General features: G+C 40.7%; 1 protein-coding gene and 2 long non-coding RNA genes across 6 annotated transcripts in view; 2 read left to right on the top strand and 1 right to left on the bottom strand.

The window, feature by feature from the left end:
• LOC114484478 (uncharacterized) overlaps positions 1-9,180 on the top strand; it is a 60,032-nt gene extending 50,852 nt beyond the window's left edge. For both annotated transcript variants that reach the window (XR_008616314.1, XR_003677414.1), the window contains exon 4: positions 9,100-9,180. This is a non-coding gene — a long non-coding RNA (uncharacterized lncRNA). The remainder of the gene's footprint in view (positions 1-9,099) is intronic.
• The window catches only part of ZNF365 (zinc finger protein 365), a 113,472-nt gene extending 101,823 nt beyond the window's left edge, over positions 1-11,649 (bottom strand). Inside the window, exons 1-2 of one of the 3 annotated variants that reach the window (XM_055081390.1) lie at positions 11,526-11,649; positions 9,083-9,838 (exon numbers count right to left, since the gene is read on the bottom strand). In XM_055081390.1, coding sequence (XP_054937365.1) covers positions 9,083-9,825 — 743 coding nt within the window. In that variant the 5' untranslated portion in view covers positions 9,826-9,838; positions 11,526-11,649. The remainder of the gene's footprint in view (positions 1-9,082; positions 9,839-11,525) is intronic. The other 2 variants (XM_007112900.4, XM_007112898.3) reach the window with 2 other exon arrangements.
• The window catches only part of LOC114484479 (uncharacterized), a 44,962-nt gene continuing 34,257 nt past the window's right edge, over positions 9,212-19,916 (top strand). Inside the window, exon 1 of the long non-coding RNA XR_003677415.2 lies at positions 9,212-9,274. This is a non-coding gene — a long non-coding RNA (uncharacterized lncRNA). The remainder of the gene's footprint in view (positions 9,275-19,916) is intronic.

The following is a 19,916-nucleotide window of genomic DNA, read 5'->3' as shown; positions in this document are numbered from 1 at the left end:
GCACAGGCTCCGGACGCGCAGGCTCAGCGGCCATGGCTCACGGGCCCAGCCGCTCCGCGGCATATGGGATCTTCCCGGACCGGGGCACGAACCCGTGTCCCCTGCATCGGCAGGCGGATTCGCAACCACTGCGCCACCAGGGAAGCCCCCTGCATATTTACTATTCTTGAGCTCTCAGGCAGTACAGTTTAGAATATAAAACAGCAATATTTGATAGCTTAATCCCATAGAATTAACATCTCAAAAGCAAGAAAACAAATCTGAATGCAATACAGCTTATGATTGTGGCTGCATTTTTAAATCATGTGATGTTTTATTACCGGTTCCATATAAAATTTTTTAAAACATTAATGCCATTATTTGATTTTGGAGTGTTATGTCATGTAAAAATGAAGCATCTTTTTCTAACCTCCGTCATTCAATTATCTTGTCCCCTAAAGCTAAGAAGTTAATACCCTTTTTTCCAAACAACCTGGCACCAATGCTAACCTAATTTCAGTTTATGGATGTTTCACATGAACTAAGAAAAAATTTTTAAAAAGTTAAAACAGTGATGATTTAATTTTAAAAGAGAAGTTACACGAGACAAGGGCTGGAGAAGTTCACACTGAGATTATGTTTGGGTATCTGTATTAGGTAAAAACAGGAGCAGAAACTAGTGATAAATTGTGGAATAGCACATGTACACAACTTCAAATCCCCCTTTCACATCCTGTTCAGTCTGGATTAACAATGTCCAGAAACACCTCTTATTTTCCCAAGGAATCTTGTGAATTTCCTGAATGAAAAAGAAAGAGATTTAACTACTTTGCATTTGTACTTTCTTTAGTAATTATACTCCAAACAGTAAAATATCCATTCAAAGTGCAAGACAGACCAATGGATTTCAATGGAGGGGAGAAGGAAATGTTTGTTCACTGATGTGGTTTCAGATTCCACATTGCAGTTAACCTTTGAGAAACTACCAATTGTCAAGCTCTGGCATAATATCAAAGCAGAATATCCACTATTCTCTCAAAAGGCTATTAACATACCTCTCCATTTTCCTACTACATATCTGTGTGAGACTGGATTTCCTTCATCTACTTCAACCAAAACAACAAATTTGCAACAGATTAAAGGCGGAACTAAGGTTCAGCTGCCTCCTATTAAGCCAGGCATTAAAAGTATTTGCAAAACTTTGAAAACTACCACACTTTTCACTAAATTGTTTTTGGGAAAATTGTTCATTTTCACAAAAATATGTTATGTTAACAAGTAATGGATTTAATATCATTATTTTTATATGCATTAGCATCTTTTTTACTTTCTAAATTTTAATTTTTAATACAGTAAATATTGATAGATAAAACCCACACAGAGAAAAGCTTCTTGGGGTCCTCAGATTTTTTTAAGAGTGTAAGGGGAAGCGAGGCCAAAAAGTTTGAGAACTGCTGCCATGCCATGTACAGGGTGATCCTAAACCTCAGAACTCTGGTAAGGGTCAACGACGTGGGCTAGAACTCTAGTACAATGCAGCCACAATCCATACATTTATTTACTCCATTATTCAGGAACTCAACAAATATCTACTGAATGCTACAAGGTACTGGGCTTAGTGCGAGGGCATTCATGAGCCGGTGGCTGTCCTCATGAAGCTTACTGTCTAACCAAGGGTCAGCCAATGTTTTCTGTAAAAGGCCAGGGAGTAAATATTTTAGGCTCTGCAATCCATACGATCTCCATTGCAACTACTCAAGTCTGCCTAGCACAGAAGAGCCACAGAGTCTGTAACAATAAAATTTAATTTCTGGACACTGAAATTTGAATTTCATATAATTTTCATATATCATGAATTATTATTTCTCTTTTGAATTTTTTTCAAGCATTTAAAAATATAAAAACTATTCTTAGCACGGGGCTCCACAAAAACAGGTGGCAGGCTGGATCTGGCTGTTGTGCACAGACCCCTCACATAGTGGGGGAAGCAGACATTAAAAGAAATAAATACAGAATTACAAAGCTGGGCTGAATGTGACTAAGAAAAAGAATAACACAAGCTATCAGACAGCAGAGTAAAAGACCTGTGTGGTTTTATTTTAAGTTCTCAACCCTAACTCAGAATACAGTGTAAAGCTGGAAGGCCAGATGAGAAGGGCAAACCTGAAATTCAATCCAGGTGTGGGTGCAGACCAGCTCTGGGGAAATGAACTAACTGATTCTAGGCTGCTTCCAGCCCTATCTTTGATGACTTATTTATTTTTTTAAAAAAGGTTAAAAATGACTGAAATCAAGGTTTTAAGCTTCAGTGGAAAATATGCTTATTTAAAGCAATATCTGAGACTAAAGGAAAAAATACCAGAATACCACTATAGTATAAGAAACTGGCCTGAAGTTCGTTATCATGCTGAATGATTTGCAGACCTAGAAATCTTTCAGTATCCTGAGATTCACAGGCATTCAGAAACAAACATAGTAGAAGGAGGCACTGAGTGAAAAAGCCCCTTCAGTACAATCAAAGTTTTATTGAGAAAAAAACATTTGTTCACATTCACTCATTTATTTACAAGATGGTCATAAGCTCTAAAACATAGATAATATTTTATTTTTTTACAGATTGAACCCCTTCAGTTCCTTCTTCTGAGGTGGGTTAAAGATGGGTTAATTTCAAAAAAAAAAATCAAAGATATACTATCATGTGAACAACACACTCTAGAAGCAGGTGTAGAGATAGAGGGAAATGCACGTTAATGCACCGTGGTGTTCATTGCGATTTTACGTTGGCATTGAACTATGCATTGTTTTTGTTTGTTTGTTTGTTTTAAATATTTACTTATTTATTTATTTTGGCTGCGAATGCTCTTAGTTGCGGCACGCTGGATCTTCACTGCAGCATGTGGGGTCTTTAGTTGCGTCATGTGGACTTCTTAGTTGCGGCATGCAGACTCCCAGTTGCGGCATGCAGGATCTAGTTCCCCGACCAGGGATGGAACCCAGGCCCCCTGCATTGGGAGCACAGAGTCCTACCCACTGGACCACCAGGGAAGTCCCAAACGATGCATTGTTAATGAGGGACGATACACTGATCGTATCACTCACTGTAATCTACTATCCACAAACCATTTATCATGTCTATCTCCCTACGTTTCCACCTTTCATGGCCATCCTTTAGCCTTACCATCCCCTTGGGTCTCATCACTGCACATCACCTCCTTTCTGCTCCAGCATCAGTGAACTCCACTCAGCCTACAAGCCAGAAGCTTTCTTCTGCAGATGCTGTTCCCTCCACCAGGGTCCCTTCCCAAGCCCCCACTCTAATGGTCCCTCTAACCTGAGGGCTGCACTCACCCAGGTGTGGGCTGGGTGACCTGCTGTATTCTCCCGCAGACCATGCAGCCTATCACAGCACACACTGCAGGGACTCATCGTGCCACTGACGCCATCAATCACAACATCAGTGAGTTCAGGGCCCTGGCCTGCTCCTACACTGTGATTCCCACAGCACCTAATGTTGAGCCCAGCACACAACAGAGACTCCACAAATTTCTGCTGAATGCATGAGATGTCTAACTACATCTCCAGTCAAAAATCTTTAGCTGACTAAAGGATACTTAGGTTTCTTTGTCTCTTTTTCCAGACAAGTATTGGGGCATAAAACCAGTAAGTAACCTACAACACAGGTACCTGCTGCAGAAATGGAGGTGGGATCTAAAATTGATGCCTCTCTCCTGTTCTTAAACAACACTCTAACAGCTTCCTATCCCAGGGCAAAGTTCTACCAAGTTATTTAAATTTCATTTTGCATTACTGATTTATGAACCTCTTCAGAGGTATATGAAACAGTAAAAATACCCCTGGCTAAAAATAGCCTAGCTACTGATCACAGAACACTCAGACAGACTGTAACGTCAGCCACGAGGCAAATCATAAAGCTGGAGCCAACCACCTCCGAGCACTGGAAACCAGGCTGCACACTCACAGCTCGGGGTCAGCTCCTGTATCCCTGACGGGGCCCACAGGGTGGAATCCGCACCTGCCACACATCGGGAGCCATGTCACATTTCTACTCATGTCAGCCCTTTGCCTCATCTCTCTTTTTTGACTTCCTGGAACACACCAAAAAGTGTAATATATGGTTCTAATTAAGAACTTAAAAAATAACTCTAAGGAGAAAGTCAAATTATTCTTATAAATAGATCAAAACCACATTCTAAGCCCCTCAGTCCAGACAGAGAGGGTAGTATGGGGAGGGAGGGACAGACATGAGAGAGACAAATAGAAATTTTTTTGGGGGGGGGGGTCTCCAGATTTTACCAGATGCCATCTCTAAGAGGGAATATTTGACATCCAGTTTTTCCTACATTGGTTTGTAAGTCTGCATGGAACACAGCCTGGATAGAGAGGACCCATTTACATAAATAGAGTAAAATGTGGAGCAAACAGACACCTCCCTGTCCCACTGAACTCTACATTTAACTTGATTTTTCTTGGCCTGCTTCCTAGCTATGGATCAGTCTGGAGACCACGCTGTCCACGCACTGCTTTAACTGATCAAAACTGGGAAAGACGTAATTAAGTGGCAAGAGGGTTTAGTTGTGCAAAGCAAATTACCAAGTCAAACTTGTCCTTCAAAGGACAGCATTCTACAGCCAGCTTTGGATAGAAACCTAAATGGACATTCCTGGTTCAAGCCACCCCTCGATGTCTCTTTTAACATACCCCTAATGATGTTTAATGTCTAATTTATCTGCCGGTCTATTCCTGTCATGAAAGCAGGAACTGGACTCATTTGGTTATCACTGTATGACCAGAAACTAGAACAGTACCTGGCACTCAGCAAGCACTCAATAAAGATTTGTCTTCTGGCTGACACCAGGCTGGGAACAAGTCACATGATGAAGGAAGAAGGGAAAGATTCTATCTGTCATAGCTCGCAAGGGAGCAGGATGGAAATTAGAGATGGAATTACAAAGAGGTCCCTCACTGCCATCAAAGGCTGGTAGTGGCACATACTCTACCCTGACTGGGAACAGACATCCAGAGGGTCAAGTTGAAAGCCCTTGTTGGACGTTACAAGTCCCGGGTTGGTGTTCCAGAAGCTTAATATCACAACTATACTGATGACGCCACCATTTCCCCATTTCCCAACACCTTTGATGCCACCTGACATTTTCTTTAATCTCATCAGAAAAATAAATGATGTCACCATGGCAGCCCTCTCAACACAGCAGAGAAGCAAGCCATTCCAAAATGGGCCAGATTTGGTATTACCTAAGTCTTGATACTCTGGGCAAATATCGTATTTTCAAAAGTCTGGCTGAAGCATAGTGAATTAATGGAAAAAGCACTCAGCAGAGAGATAGGGAACTTGGGTTCCTGTTTCAGCTTTGCTACTAAATTTTTGTCCTTGTCATTCTACTGTTCTGGGCTTTATTTTCCAAATCTGTAAAATGAAGGTGGGTACCTTCCAGAACTAAAATTACACAGTCCCCTCACAGTTCGTTTATAACAGCCACCTCTCTGATGTCCTTCAATGTCATGGTCCTCCAGCTACCAATGCAAATCCCACCTTTCCCCCTCACTCCTTCAGTTTGGCCTCACCACATGGGAAAACGCGTTCTCTAATGTCCATCAACGTGAAACTGTGGCTTGTATTTAAACACTTTTTCAAACTACCCTGAGTTTGAACATGGGTATGTTTTATTCTTCCTATGTCGTGTGTAAGTTCCTTTGGGAAAAAGACCAAGAATTTCATGTCCCCCAGACACACCTAGCACAGTGCTGGGCACATCCCAGGGGCTCAGTCAGGGCCTTCCAATCTTACCAACAGATGGGTGTGCAAGTAAATTTAGGGTTACTGCTACTACGCTGATGTTCTCCCAACCCCAGGTCACCAACCCAGCCAGGAATCAGCTACAATCTGTCCTTTCTTGTTAAGGGATACCTTACTGCAAGGTTGGCTGGGACTGATTTACCTGATCATGGGCGGTGCTACCCTACAAACTCTGAATACTCTTGAACAAGTAAATACAGCACCTGTTTCCATAGGACTTTTAAAGTTGCACAAACTTTGTGAAGACAATGAGCAGTTTCTTTCTTGGATTTGCACTCCAGAAACATAAAGACACCTCTCTGTGGAGGTACAATGAGACTCAGGACAAAAGTACAAAACACCACCAATTCAAACAATCTCCTCTGTTACAGAACATATATATGACTTCTGTAATCTGAGTTGATTCAGCCTATAGATGGCCTCAAGGCAGAATCAGCCCTCAAGTCTTTTTTTTTTTTTTTTTTTTTCAGTATGAAAGAAAGAATTTTAAAGTGATGGGGAAAATCCAAAAGCAAGAGAGCCTCACGTGAATGTCAAATACTAGGTGTTTGCTTTTTTTTAAACCAAATCTACTATCTGTGTCTTAGAGGGTCCCCAGAGTTTAAGTCCATTTCAAATGGGACTGTAACAACCTACTTCTTCTCACAAATGGGCCTTGAGAGCTCGTTTGGAGGGGTTTAACAGGAGAGCTCAGCCCCTGGTGTGTTCATTGGCCAAGCAGGTCTTCCATATATGAAAGGTCGTCTCTTTGGTGGAAGGCTTAGCACTGTGAGGGGGTGGTGGAAGGAAGAAGCATGGCCCAGCCTGGCAGATGTAGTCAGATCACCCTGGTTTCAGTAGTGTGACAGACGGGCAGCTGGCTTGCTCTGCTCCCCATTTGGGGTGGGGGGTTTAGACACTGTAGCCACTGAGGCTGTTGGCCACAGTTGCTCTCTCAGACCAAGAGCTCCACTGTCCTTCCTGGAAAGAAGACTCTTTCAGTTCTATTTTATGTACAGAAAGAGTGATTATTTGAGGCTTGAATACAGAAATTAATGGCACAGGCCAAATGAAGGCTTAACAAAATGAAGACTTTGTTTATTTTATGTTTAAAAGTTTAAGGCAGTTTCACTGAATTTTCATTTAAGGTGTTTTTTTAAATGTCATTTGCTTTTTTTCCCCTGGTAGTTCAAAAATGTCATACTAAAAGTTAATTCATAATTTACCCGCAGGTATACACCTAAAAACATGAATGAAGATATATGTACAAGGACGTTAACTGAGACATTATTTTTAGTATCAGGAAAAATGGAACAAAACCATGTATTCATGGTATTCTAATCAGTAACAAACTGATTAGAATAATATGTGTCATGATTCCACTTGGGAAAACACAGTAACTCTGTATATGCATAAAAAGTACATACGATTGTATGGACACAGGAAAGGTCTAGAAGGACAGTCACTGCACTAAACAGCGGCTGTCTCCAGAGGATGGGGTGGGGGATGTTTGGTGAGTAGGGAAGACTTTTAACACATACAATTTTACCCTGTTAAATTTTTTTTTTACAAGTATATTTAGTTTTTTAATTGGTCCTCAGGTAACAGCACTGGATTAACCATATATAACATATTATCACTATGGATTCATGCATGGCCCACTTTTACTAAAGTTAGTTAACCAGTTATTTTTAATAATAAAGCACCCTTGAACACACCACCCAAAATAAAAGGTAGATCCTTGACAATAATCTAGATCTAACCATATGCTCCTCCTTACCATCATATTGTTTTCCCATACTCCAGGCAACCACCACCCCAAATCCCATGTCCATTATTACTTGTGTACTTAATAAATAAAACATGACAAACAAGTAAACGCACACAATTAAATTCAGTGCTCGTCAATCAAACAGAAATATCACCGATTTAATTCTAGGCTTTTCTCTGCACATACAGCAACCCCATCTGCCATTTTTTCAGTGGTGCAGTGTTAGTCACCCTGGGTGCTCTAGCAGGTCAAGGCACTAGCTTCCCACCAGGAAACATCAAGAGCCAAGAGAGAAACATTTTTCGATGGAGATCATCTCCCTAGGAGCAAAGTATCAATAAATCAATGGCTGATTCAAATCCGTCCTCACTACATGATTTTAAAATTATCTAGTTGAGCAGAGCAGGCTTTCCCTCTAGGTAGGCAGTAAGCATTTAGTAATAGCAAGTGATGATCTCTTTAATATATAGGGTTTCTCAGCCTCTTACCAAGTAGAGAAGTTTTAATTTACTACATTTTAAGAGACAACACAAAATAGAAGAGTGCCACAGGGCAAAGAAAGCATGAAATTAAGACAATCTGTATAATAGAACTCAACTTATTTGAAAACCTGCCTTTTAGGCTGTTTCAATCAATCAATTTTTACATCCTTTGGTTCTCTGAATTCTGAGCCTCCATTTAAAATTAAATCCAACATTAAGCATTTGGGAAATAACACTGCATTGTTATATATACTTTTCTAGTTTGGGTTGAATCCATACTCATTGATAAGGAAATGCTTTTCCAAGTGTGATAATTTTTAAAGTAATAGCTTCTCTGATCACCTATAACTTGTAAAAACCCATGTCAACTCTTTGCAAGCAGGCATGACTTAGTCTAGTATTCTACAAAAAGAAAATTCTCAAACTTAAATCAGAAGAGTATGGAAATCTCAGAAGCTTCCTCTGGGTCTCCTAATGTCTGCTTCTTCAAAATAAAAATTACAATTAACAGATTCTCCGCTATTGACATGTAATTAATATGGACAGGTAGTCCAAAATGGCAAAGAAGTCAAAATTATTTATATTTAGAGTATATCTGAATAAGACAGCCTCTCATGGTCTTGATTTTATTGCCTGGAGACTGTCAGTGAGACTGAAAGGGTCCCCTAGCACTCCCTTTCTGCCTTCCTGCTCAGCTCCCTCCCACCCCACCCACGACCTCGGCCAGGAAAGGGTCCCATGAACAGACTGCACTACTCCTCTCTCTAAAAAAAATTATTTGTAGTGGTTTACAGTTTCCAAGGTGAGAAGGAATTCGATATTTCGACTTTCATGTTGCTGAGCTGGAGACCACAGTGGAGAGGGTAAATAGTATTAAAAGCCTTATGCCTCCTACATTCAACTGTATCAATGGGAGATGTAGCCAAGGTACCTGCAAGTAATGAAAACCAAACATTGCTTAACATTCGAGTGTAACTTGGGAAGGGGTGGGAAGGGCCTAAAGCAACGGGGTTAGCATCCTGTTTCATCGCCACTTACTCTTCTTTCCTGAGAAGCTCCTCTTCGGATTCCGTCAGGCGTTGCCTCAGCGCTGCGATCATCTCCACGGCCACATCCACCTGTCTATTCAGGGCCCGCTCTCGCCTCTGCACTTCCTGCTTTTTCTGAGTCAGCTGCACAAAAGCTGCCCGAACTTCCAACAGTTCAGCCGTTTTCTGGGCCAGCTCTTTGGTGAGTTTATCGATTCTCTTCTCAATGGTCCTGTCCACGGCCTCGACCATCTGATTGAATTTTTCTCTGACATGTGCCTCGAAAGCTGCTTTGGTGTCTGAGGTGGGAAGGCCAGGACTGGACCTCGGGCCATCCAGCGAGTCTGCACGTAGGTCTACCGTAGTGTAGGTCTGCACATAGGACACAGGCCTCTCTGCCACCACCTCAAATGGCTTCCTGTCCTTGCAGTGTTCATGCGAAATGCTACACAAGTTAACATAGCTCGGTTTCTGCTTCACTGTGTTGCCACAGCTCTGCAATTTTCCCTGTTTCAGGGGTTCTGAGGAAGTGACTAGGTGTGTGTCTTTGAGGGACGGAAAGAGGCTGCATTTTGTCAAGAGGGTTCTTTCCTGGTAGCTGTGACTGAATTCCAGATGGGCCCTCAATGAGGACAGGCTTCTAAATCTGGTATGGTCCCCACACCTCGGGCAGCGGAATGGCAGGCACACAGCGACATTCTCAAAGGACTCCTGCCAGGGGTATCTGCTTTCCTCAAAAGCCTTCTGTTGCATTACTCTCAAAGTCCTGGGCAGGGGAGAATAAAACAGGTAATTGGCACGTCTGTTTAAAAAATGCTACTGAAATGATTGTCGCTCATCATCTCATGAGGACAGAGGCTTTTAAATTCCAAATGACTTTTGCATTTAATATCTTATTACTAAAATTAAAAACCTACAATCCATGGGCCAAATCCAGCCACATTCCACTCATTTGCATATTGTCTACTGCTGCTTTTGCACTAAACGATACAGTGAGTAGTTGAGACAGAGGCTCTACAGCAGGCTAAGTCAAAACTACTCACTACTTGGCCTTTATCGACAAAGTTTGCCAACCCCTGCTTGGGATAAAAAAGGTGGGTAACATTCCCTTTCCACAGATGAGAAGACTGGAGCAAGAAGGTAAAGTAATTAATCCAAGGTCAAATGGACAGTGTCAGATTCCAACGTGGAATTCAAGTTTCCTGCCCTCCTGAATTTAGTACAGTAACTGCAAAAAAGTGTCCTATTTTACTGATGACACTGATAAGCATGAATACAAAAAAATGAGAAAAACTCACATGAATTGCCAAAACAGGTCCTAAGACAGCAAGCTCAGCAATCTTTCCTCAAGTATAGGAAAGGTTATCACTCAAACTAGGTGCAGTGGCATTAAGCACACAATCAGCTGAAAAATTTTCAACCTGAGATTTTTGCCCTTAATTTTGTTTTTAAATTATTGCCATGATGATTTAAATCAAAGTGTTATCATAATAATGATGCCCCCCGCAATACTCCAGATTTACTGAAATCTGGAAACCCAATATGTCAAATACTACTGGACGTTAAGTGGGGCCACGGACAAGATTTTATTAAAACAGAGTGTTCTGGATGGATTTGTCTTGTCTCTGTTTTAACACGACAACCTCTAGGATGGCCAAAGTTTGAACCAGGTAGGTATCAGCATAACTCTTTTAATAACGGGACGTTCTTATTTCCTTGCAGACATTTATTATCTTAGCTCTAGCAACAGATGACTGCTAGCAACCCGGTTCCACAAGCAGCGCATATCAATTCCCTCCAGGAAGGGTTTCTTCTTAAATGTAACAAGCGCTGGGCCCCAAACAGAGGTCTAGACTGAGAAGTGTTGTTCCTAGGCCCCTCAACCTCTTCAGAAGTAGAGGCGCCAACGGTCCCCACATAGCTAGGCAAAGCTTCCAGGTTAATAAGCCTCTGGCCCCCAAAGAAGGGACCCTCTTCCTGTGCTACACCAGGCTGTTGGACCACGGGTTTTCTGGAGATAGGATGCCAACCCTGGCCGGAAACTCAGGCCAGAGGTGAAGAAGGGGAACTCGGGATTCTAGGGAGCAAGGGGAAGGGGTGGAATCCCTGCATGGGGAAATGGGGGATCACGCACTCCGGGAGTACGCAAGGTTTCAATGGCCCAGAGGAAGCTCCAGTTCACAGGGTGGGCGGACAAGCCCTGATTTCCTCTGCCTAAGCAGGGCAGGCTGGAAATGACTCTGCCTCGGGGGTCCCGGCTCTCCCCGCCCCTGCCCCGCAGCGTGCCAGCCCGCCGGTGCCAGAGTGGATACATGCGCACACGAGTTCCCGCAGGCGGGGGCCGAGAAGCCCAACTCCCCGCCGTGGTGCGGGGACGGGACCTACTGCCTAGCCCGGAAGGCCCCCTCTGCCGCTCCCCCTGGGCCGGGCCGCGGGCGCAGATGCCCACTTACCCGACTTGTTGCTGCACCTGCAGCTGCTGCTGCCGCTGCCGCCGCGACGCTTCTACTGCTGCGGGTGCGAAGCGGTTTTCAGCAGAGCCGTAAATCAGGCTGAGCTGGTCCGCTCCCACCCCCCGCGCACCCCCGCTCCGGGACGAGCGGCGTCCAGGGCGGAGCGTGGCGCGGGCCGGCGGGGGCGCCGTGCGCGGTCGCCGGGGTCCCGCGCGCTGAGAGAGCTTATGCCCTGGGGGTCCCGGACTGCCGTGGTCTCGCAGGGGACACCCCTGCTCTGCTCAGCTGCCGAGAGCCCCGTCTGCCCTCCCCCAGCCGTGGAGCGGGATCGGGCTCAGGATTCCACTGACATCACCGGGAGCGGTGCTGGGATCGCTCCCCTGGAGAGGAAGGAGGAAAGCGTGCCAGCCTCGGAGGCGCTGCGCTTTCCGCAGGCCCTGGCAGGGCTTTTTCGCGCTTTACAGTTATTGGGGAGCGGGAGAGTGTGCATCAGGATGAAGCACGGCTGGGCATCTTCTTTGAAAATCTGCCGGCTGGAAGATCCGGCTGTATACGTTAGGACCTCTTCATCCTAACATCCCCAAATAACTAACCTAGAGAGTCTACCCTAACCTTCCTAGCGAGTGTCCTCGAGCTAAGTTAACCGGCAGAACTAAATCTAGAAAAGTACAGGGTTGTGAATAAATAAGGAAACGAGACCCGCACCATTCGCACCCCCATCTCTGAGGGGCACCCTCCCCCCCAGCAAAAGTGAAGATTTATCATCCTAAAGGGAGGTTTCTTTCCTTCTAAAGGACACTGATGACTCAGCTTTTCTTTTTTTTTTTTTAAACCTCTTTTGGAATATTCCTAGTCTAACTGTTGAAATATGAAACCAGAATAAAAGTTACCATTGGGTTTTCTTGTCAAAGGAGAGGATTTTTTCATCTGCGGACACTTACTCTAATGAATCTTCTTGACTCCATAGGCTGTCTCTCTTCTCAGAACTTACTCATTTCAACCTTGATTTTATTTTAACTGTAAATATCTCAGTAATTGTCTTTTTTGTTTGTTTGTTGTTTTGTTTTGTTTTGCAAATGAATCATCACATCAATGTAATTAAGAGTCCAAACTCTGGAGTTAGGCTTGATTCAAATCCTAGTTCTAGAATTGAAGTGTATTTTACAATATATTAAATATGGTGATTACATTAACCAAAAATTGACCTTAGAAGAACTGAACAGGGACCCTCTCAGATGTGAGTACGCTCCTGAGAAGGGAACCCAGTTCAGTTCCTATACCTTCTCCATGTCTGCGATACGCATGTGTGTGCAGAGTCCCCTGGGTTGCAGAGCTCATAAGTGGCCTGAAGATCAGAGGCAGTCCTTTGGAATCAGACAAATCATTTCACACACCGAGTGTCAGGTAATTATGAAAATCCGGGGAGGTTATGGATGAACTCTCTCCAGACTGACTGTAAGGATTAAGTAGCATCTGCTGCTACATCTTCATCTCCCTAATGCAACTAATTGCATTCATGTCTTCTGTTTTTCAACCAGTGTAATTGTGTACCTACCATCTACCAGTTCTAATCACTTGCATCATATAAGCTTCAGAGTCAGAGCTGTAATCTGGCTTTCAAGCCTCCACCAGAATAATCTACTAGAAAACTCTATTTCTGTTAAATTTCGTTGGCATGGCAACCACCACGCAACACCATGCCTTAAATCCCACAGCAGTCTGTTAGCCAGAGTGAGTCTGCAGAGAGCAGGCTGTATACAGAGGCTAAAAATAGACAATTTTACAGCGAGGTTTCCCCTGCCCCACTAGGAGGAGTGTGACTAACTTGCTCCCTTTGGTGGGGTCAAACATGAGCCAGTTGAGAGAATGGGCTAATCTTCCAGTTTACAGATTTCTCCACCCCAGTGCCTGGACTAGGAATGTGGAGACCCAAGGTCTAATACCAGCTTCACTCCCGAATTAGCTGTGTGAGATTCAATGCAAGAGGGGCAACATCTCTGGGCTTCAGTGCCATCATTTGTAAAAGGCAGGAGCTGGAATGGACTAAGGATTTTCCAGTGCCACAGTCCTAGCTGCTAGTTCAGTTAATGTGTTTGTCATTTACCTGCTAGTGTGGATGGGGTGGCTAGCAGAGAGGACATGGCAGGCAGGCGTGGTGCTGGCTAAGTTTGTCATTTGTCAACAAGTGATTTGGCAAAAATCATTAGGTGTGATCTCTGGTAATTATAGCTGACGTAGGGAGTGCTTATCACATGCCGAGGACAGTGCTAAGTGATTTTCACATAATATGCCATTTAACCTTCCTAACAAGGCCAAGAGAGAGAGATTACTAGTATCCCTATTTCATAAATGAGGAAACTGAGTCATAAAAATAGTAGAATTAATAGATAATTTTTACATAGGTAGTAAATTATATAGCTGAAATTTGAACCCAGGCTACCTAAATTCAGAACCTGCATGCTTGACCATTATTCCATTGTATCTCCAGTGCCCAGATCATTGCCTGTTCCCCTAAGGGCCCTCAAAAACTAATTGTTGAATGTGCAGTGAATGACCACTATGCTAGAAGGTTCTCAGTGCATATTATTCACAAAGCTTCAAAGCCCTTTCCTTTCTTAGTAGTTTATAATGTGAAGAGAAACCTTTGAGACATCTGCCCTAAGCGAAATGGTTGTAGGGGAGGTAGAAAACTCGTTGCTCTGGAATAAAATATACAGAAAAAGATACAGTTAAAATATGAGTATTGTTAGGTAATGAGTCTGAATTATGTAATTATGTGAAAAATGAATTGTGGAACTGATGCTCTGTCAAAATAGGGCCTGTTTTCTAGGACCTAGAATACATAGGCAATTTTCTCCTACTATTTTAGGCAAAAGTTATATTTGTTTTTAGAAGCAGAGAGGAAAAAGAGGGCACTTAGAACTGTGGGCAAGCGAGAACTGAACTTGTGAATAACATATAGGCTATAGAAATAAATCTGATTGGGAAAAAGGATTCCTGCCACCTCCCCTGTCTCAGCCTCCCACAGCAGGTCCTAGGTTGTGCTAAGACCATAAGATGAGTTGAAAGGATAAGTTCTTTGGAACAGTATTATTATAAGGTTCTTCAGTCTCTACCTTCTAGTGTAACGTCTCGCTAAAAATGAGTTGTTAGTGTACTTTAAACTTTTTATTGGAGACGAATATACCTATACTAGTTTTTCATATCGTAAGGGAAAACCCTAATGAATTTTCACAACTAGAAGCATTCATGTGAGCAGCATCCAGATCAAGAGACAGCAATTCCCTGCCTCAGAATACTCCTTGGTATTCCTAGCAAGCACTTGTGCCCTCCTCCACGAGGGTAACCATCATCCTGACTTCTACCATCATGGCACAGGCCTGCCTCTGTATGCTTCATGTAAATGAAATCCTATTGTATGTACCCTTTTTTAGTTTGGGTAGATACTGCCTAATAGTAGTCCAAAATGTTGTACCAGTTTACAAACCTAACAATGTATAAGAATTCCAAATGCTACGTACACATCCTCTTCAACTCTTGGAATCTTCTGACTTTAATTTAACCATTCTGGTAGCTGTGTAGTGATAATCTCACTGTGGTTTAATTTAGAAGTCCCTGACGGCTAATGAGGTTGAAGTACCTTTTCACACAGGTTTAGGATATTTGGATATCCTCTTCTGAAGTGTCTGTTCAAAAAGTTTTTTTCTGTTTTCTCTTGTGTTGTCTTCTTCTTATTGATTAGTAAAAGTTTGTACATATTCTAGATATCACTCCTTTGTTAGATATACATATGGGGATTTTTTTTCTCTGTGTTAGTGCCCTTTATGTCTTTAAGAAATCTCTACCTATTGCAAGGTCATGAAGATGTCTTCCTATGTTCTCCTCTAAAAGCTGTATTGTTTTATTTTCACATTTAGCAATCCATCAGCAATCCATCTGGAATTAATTGTTAGGTAATGGTATAGGAACGGGTACATATGTATATATGTATTATTCACATATCCAATTAATCCAGCAACATTTACTGAAAATACTATTCTTTCACCCATTGCATTGTTGCCTTTGTCATGAATCAGATGACCATTCGTTTATAGGCCTTCTAATGTAGTCACTGGTAGTTCATATAACTTTATATCAATCCCATGAGGTCCTCATTACTATAGCTTTATGATGGGTTTTGTTCTCAGGTAGAATGAATCTTCCAGCTTTGCTCTTCTTTTTCAGTTTCTTTAGATATCTTGGCCTTTTTTTTTTTTTTAGTATAGTATGATAGTTAATTTTTAAAAAAATTTTATTGGAGTATAATTGATTTACAATGTTGTGTTAGTTTCAGGTGTACAACAAAGTGAATCAGTTATACCTATACATATATCCACTCTTTTTTAGATTCTTTTCCCATAGAGGCCATTAGAGTTCCATGTGCTATACAGTATGTCCTTAGTAGTTATCTATTTTACATATCCTTGGCCCTTTGCATTTCCATATGAATTTTAGAACCAGCTTTGTCAGCTTCTCCAAAAAAATCCTGCTAGGTTTTTGATTGGAATAGTGTTAATTTACAGATTAATTTGGGAAGAATTGACATCTTCACAATATTGAGCTTTCTGAATATTAAAAGTTTATTTATTTTTTAAAAATATTTATTTATTTGGCTGCACTGGGTCTTAGTTGCAGCATGCAGGATCTTTTAGTTGTGACATGCGAACTGTTAGTTGCAGCATGTGGGATCTAGTTCCCTGACCAGGGATGGAACCCAGGCCCCCTGCATTGGGAGAATGGAGTCTTAGCCACTGGACCACCAGTGATAGTCCCAAAAGTTTATTTCTAAATTTATTTAGGTATGTAGTTTCTCTTAAGGATTTTTATAGTTTTCAGTGTTGGGGCAATGCAAATATTTTGTGATATTTATTTTGAGAGAATTATTTTTGTGTCATTGATATATTGTTACTATTATAAATAGTATATTTTAAAATGTAATTTTCTATTTGCAAATGATATAGAAATACAAATGATTTTTAAATAAGACCTTTTATCTAGCAACATTGCAGATTCAATTATTAGTTCACATAGTTTATAGATTCTTTTGGATTTTCTGGCATATAATCATGCTGTCTACAAATAATGACAACAATTTTTTCTTCCTTTCAAATCCATACATACACATTTAATATATTGCAATGGCTGGGACCTCCAGTAAAATATCAGTTATAAGTAGTAAGAGCTGGCATCTTTGTATCATTCCTAGTCTTAGAAGGAAAGTGTTCAATTTTTTACCATTGGGTATGATGTTTGCTGTTTTTCGTTTTGTTTTGTTTTGTATTATTCTTTAATTATTTAAGAAAGTTGCCTTTTATTCCCAATTTGTGAAGGCTTTGTGTGTATATATATACACATATATATATACATATACATGTATATATATGTAATACATGAGGGAGAGATAAATTTTGTCAAATTGTTTTGCTGCATCTGTCAAGATGTTCATATAATCTTTTTCCTTTTATATGTTAATGTGGTTGGGTTAATTTTTAAATGTTAAGCAGCCAATCTTGCATTCCTAGAATAAGCTCAATTTATGTATCACTAGATTCAATTTTCTATATTTTGTTAAAGATTTTTCATCTGTGTTTATGAGAGATTGGTCTGTTAATTCTCTTTCTTGTAATGTCCTTGTCAGATTTTGGAATTCTGGTTATACTGCTCTCATGAAAGTTGCCTTAGAAAAAACTGTTGTCTCTTTGTTTTCTGGAAGAGATTGTGCAAGATTCATGTTTTATTTTTTTCCCTTAAATTTAGGTAAGAATTTACCAGTGAAACCATGTGAGCCTAGAGTTTTCTTTGTGAGAGATTTTTAAATAATAGATAAAATATGTTTAATAGATATTGAGCTATTCAGATTTTATACTTCTGACAGTTTTGGTAAGTTATATATATATTTAGGAATTTATCTATTTCACCCAAATTGTCAAATTTACTGGTGTTACAGTGTTTAATTACCAAGCAGTTGGCATTATTCTAGTTATATATATATATATTTTTTTGTGGTATGCGGGCCTCCCTCTGCTGCGGCCTCTCCCGTTGCGGAGCACAGGCTCCGGACGCGCAGGCTCAGCGGCCATGGCCCACGGGCCCAGCCGCTCCGCGGCATGTGGGATCCTCCCAGACCGGGGCGCGAACCCGGTTCCCCTGCATCGGCAGGCGGACGCGCAACCACTGCGCCACCAGGGAAGCCCTCTAGTTATATTTTTGTTATTGATTTCTATCTTGATTCTATTTTGTAAAGAAAACATACTGTGATTGACTTCATTTTTTTTCAAATTTGTTGAGTCTTTCTTCAAGATTTTGGTAAAAAATCCATGTGCACTTGAAAAGGTGAATTCTGTAAATGTTTGATGCAGTATTCTATATAAGCCAGTTAGATCAAGCTGGTCAATTGTGTATTGTTTTTACAGATTTTTTTGTTAGACTATCTTATGTGCTATTAAATGAAGTATGCTGAAGTTTCTCATTAAGAGTATGGATCTCTTCATTGCTTCTTTTCATTCTGTTCATTTGAAGCTCTGTTATGGAGTACATACAAATTTAAGATTGTAAATAGCTTCCTTCTAAATTGGCCCTTTTACAATTATGACATTTCATGATTATAATTCTTTTTACATGATGTCTGCAAGTCTGGTAATTCTTTTTGCATTAATTCTACTTTGTCTGATTTTACTATAGATATACTACCTTTGTTTTGTTTAGTGTTTGCATAGCATATTTTTTGTTGTTTTTTACTGTCAACATTCCTGTATCTTTATATTTAAAGTGTGACACTTTAAGCACAATATTGTTGTTGTTGTTTAATCCAGTCTGACAACCATAAACCTTTACTTGGTGTATTTAGTTCATTTATAGTTAATATAATTACCGACATAGTTGGATTTATATATATCATGTTGCTATTTATTTTCTATTCAGGCTGTTTTGTTACTTTTTTCTATTTGTCTTTCCTTCTTTAGGACTAATTAAACTTTTAAAATTATTATTTCATTTATCCCTTCTATTTTCTTGTAATTATCTATCATTAACTATTCATATAACGGTTCTCCTAGATATACAACCCACATCCTTCTCTTACAATAGATTAATACAAATTGTTACTTTTACTATTACCTATCTCTCACTTTGCATTATTGTTCTACATATTGGGTTGGCCAAAAAGTTCATTCATTTTTTTCTGTAAGATGGCTCTGGTAGTGCTTGTCTTTAACTTCATTCAAAACAATTTTGTTAGATTGTATTGTGACAGCTGTCATATCAGCATGCATTAAAAAAAAACTTATTAAGACAGACAAATGGATAAAGAAGATGTGGTACATATATACAATGGACTATTACTCAGCCATAAAAAGGAATGAAATTGGGTCATTTTTAGAAACGTGGATGGACCTAGAGACTCATACAAAGTGAAGTAAGAAAGAGGAAAGCAAATATCGTATATTAACGCATATATGTGGAATCTAGAAAAATGGTACAGATGAACTAGTTTGCAAGGCAGAAATAGAAACACAGATATAGAACAAATGTATGGACACCAAGGGGAGAAAGCGGTGGGGGGAGGGTGGGGAATGAATCGGAGATTGGGATTGACATGTATACACTAATATGTATAAAAAAGATAACCAATAAGAACATGCTGTATAAGTGGAGAAAAGACAGCCTCTTCAATAAGTGGTGCTGGGAAAACTGGACAGCTACATGTAAAAGTATGAAATTAGAACACTCCCTAACACCACACACAAGAATAAACTCAAAATGGATTAAAGACCTAAATGTAAGGCCAGACACTATCAAACTCTTAGAGGAAAACATAGGCAGAACACTCTATGACATAAATCACAGCAAGATCCTTTTTGACCCATCTCCTAGAGAAATGGAAATAAAAACAAAAATAAACAAATGGGACCTAATGAAACTTAAAAGCTTTTGCACAGCAAAGGAAACCATAAACAAGACAAAAAGACAACCCTCAGAACTGGAGAAAATATTTGCAAACGAAGCAACTGACAAAGGACTAATATCCAAAATTTATAAGCAACTCTTGCAGCTCAATAACAAAAAAACAAACAACCCAATCCAAAAATGGGCAGAAGAACTAAATAGACATTTCTCCAAAGAAGATATACAGATCGCCAACAAACACATGAAAGAATGCTCAACATCATTAATCATTAGAGAAATGCAAATCAAAACGACAATGAGATATCATCTCACACCGGTCAGATTGGCCATCATCAAAAACTCTAGAAACAATAAATGCTGGAGAGGGTGTGGAGAAAAGGGAACCCTCTTGCACTGCTGGTGGGAATAATGTAAATTGATACAGCCACTATGGAGAACAGTATGGAG

Source organism: Physeter macrocephalus, chromosome 20 (assembly GCF_002837175.3).
Source record: "Physeter macrocephalus isolate SW-GA chromosome 20, ASM283717v5, whole genome shotgun sequence".
Taxonomy (NCBI): Eukaryota; Metazoa; Chordata; class Mammalia; order Artiodactyla; family Physeteridae; genus Physeter; species Physeter macrocephalus.
Note: the sequence above shows the minus strand (reverse complement) of the source record. Positions and strands in the feature narration are given on the sequence as shown.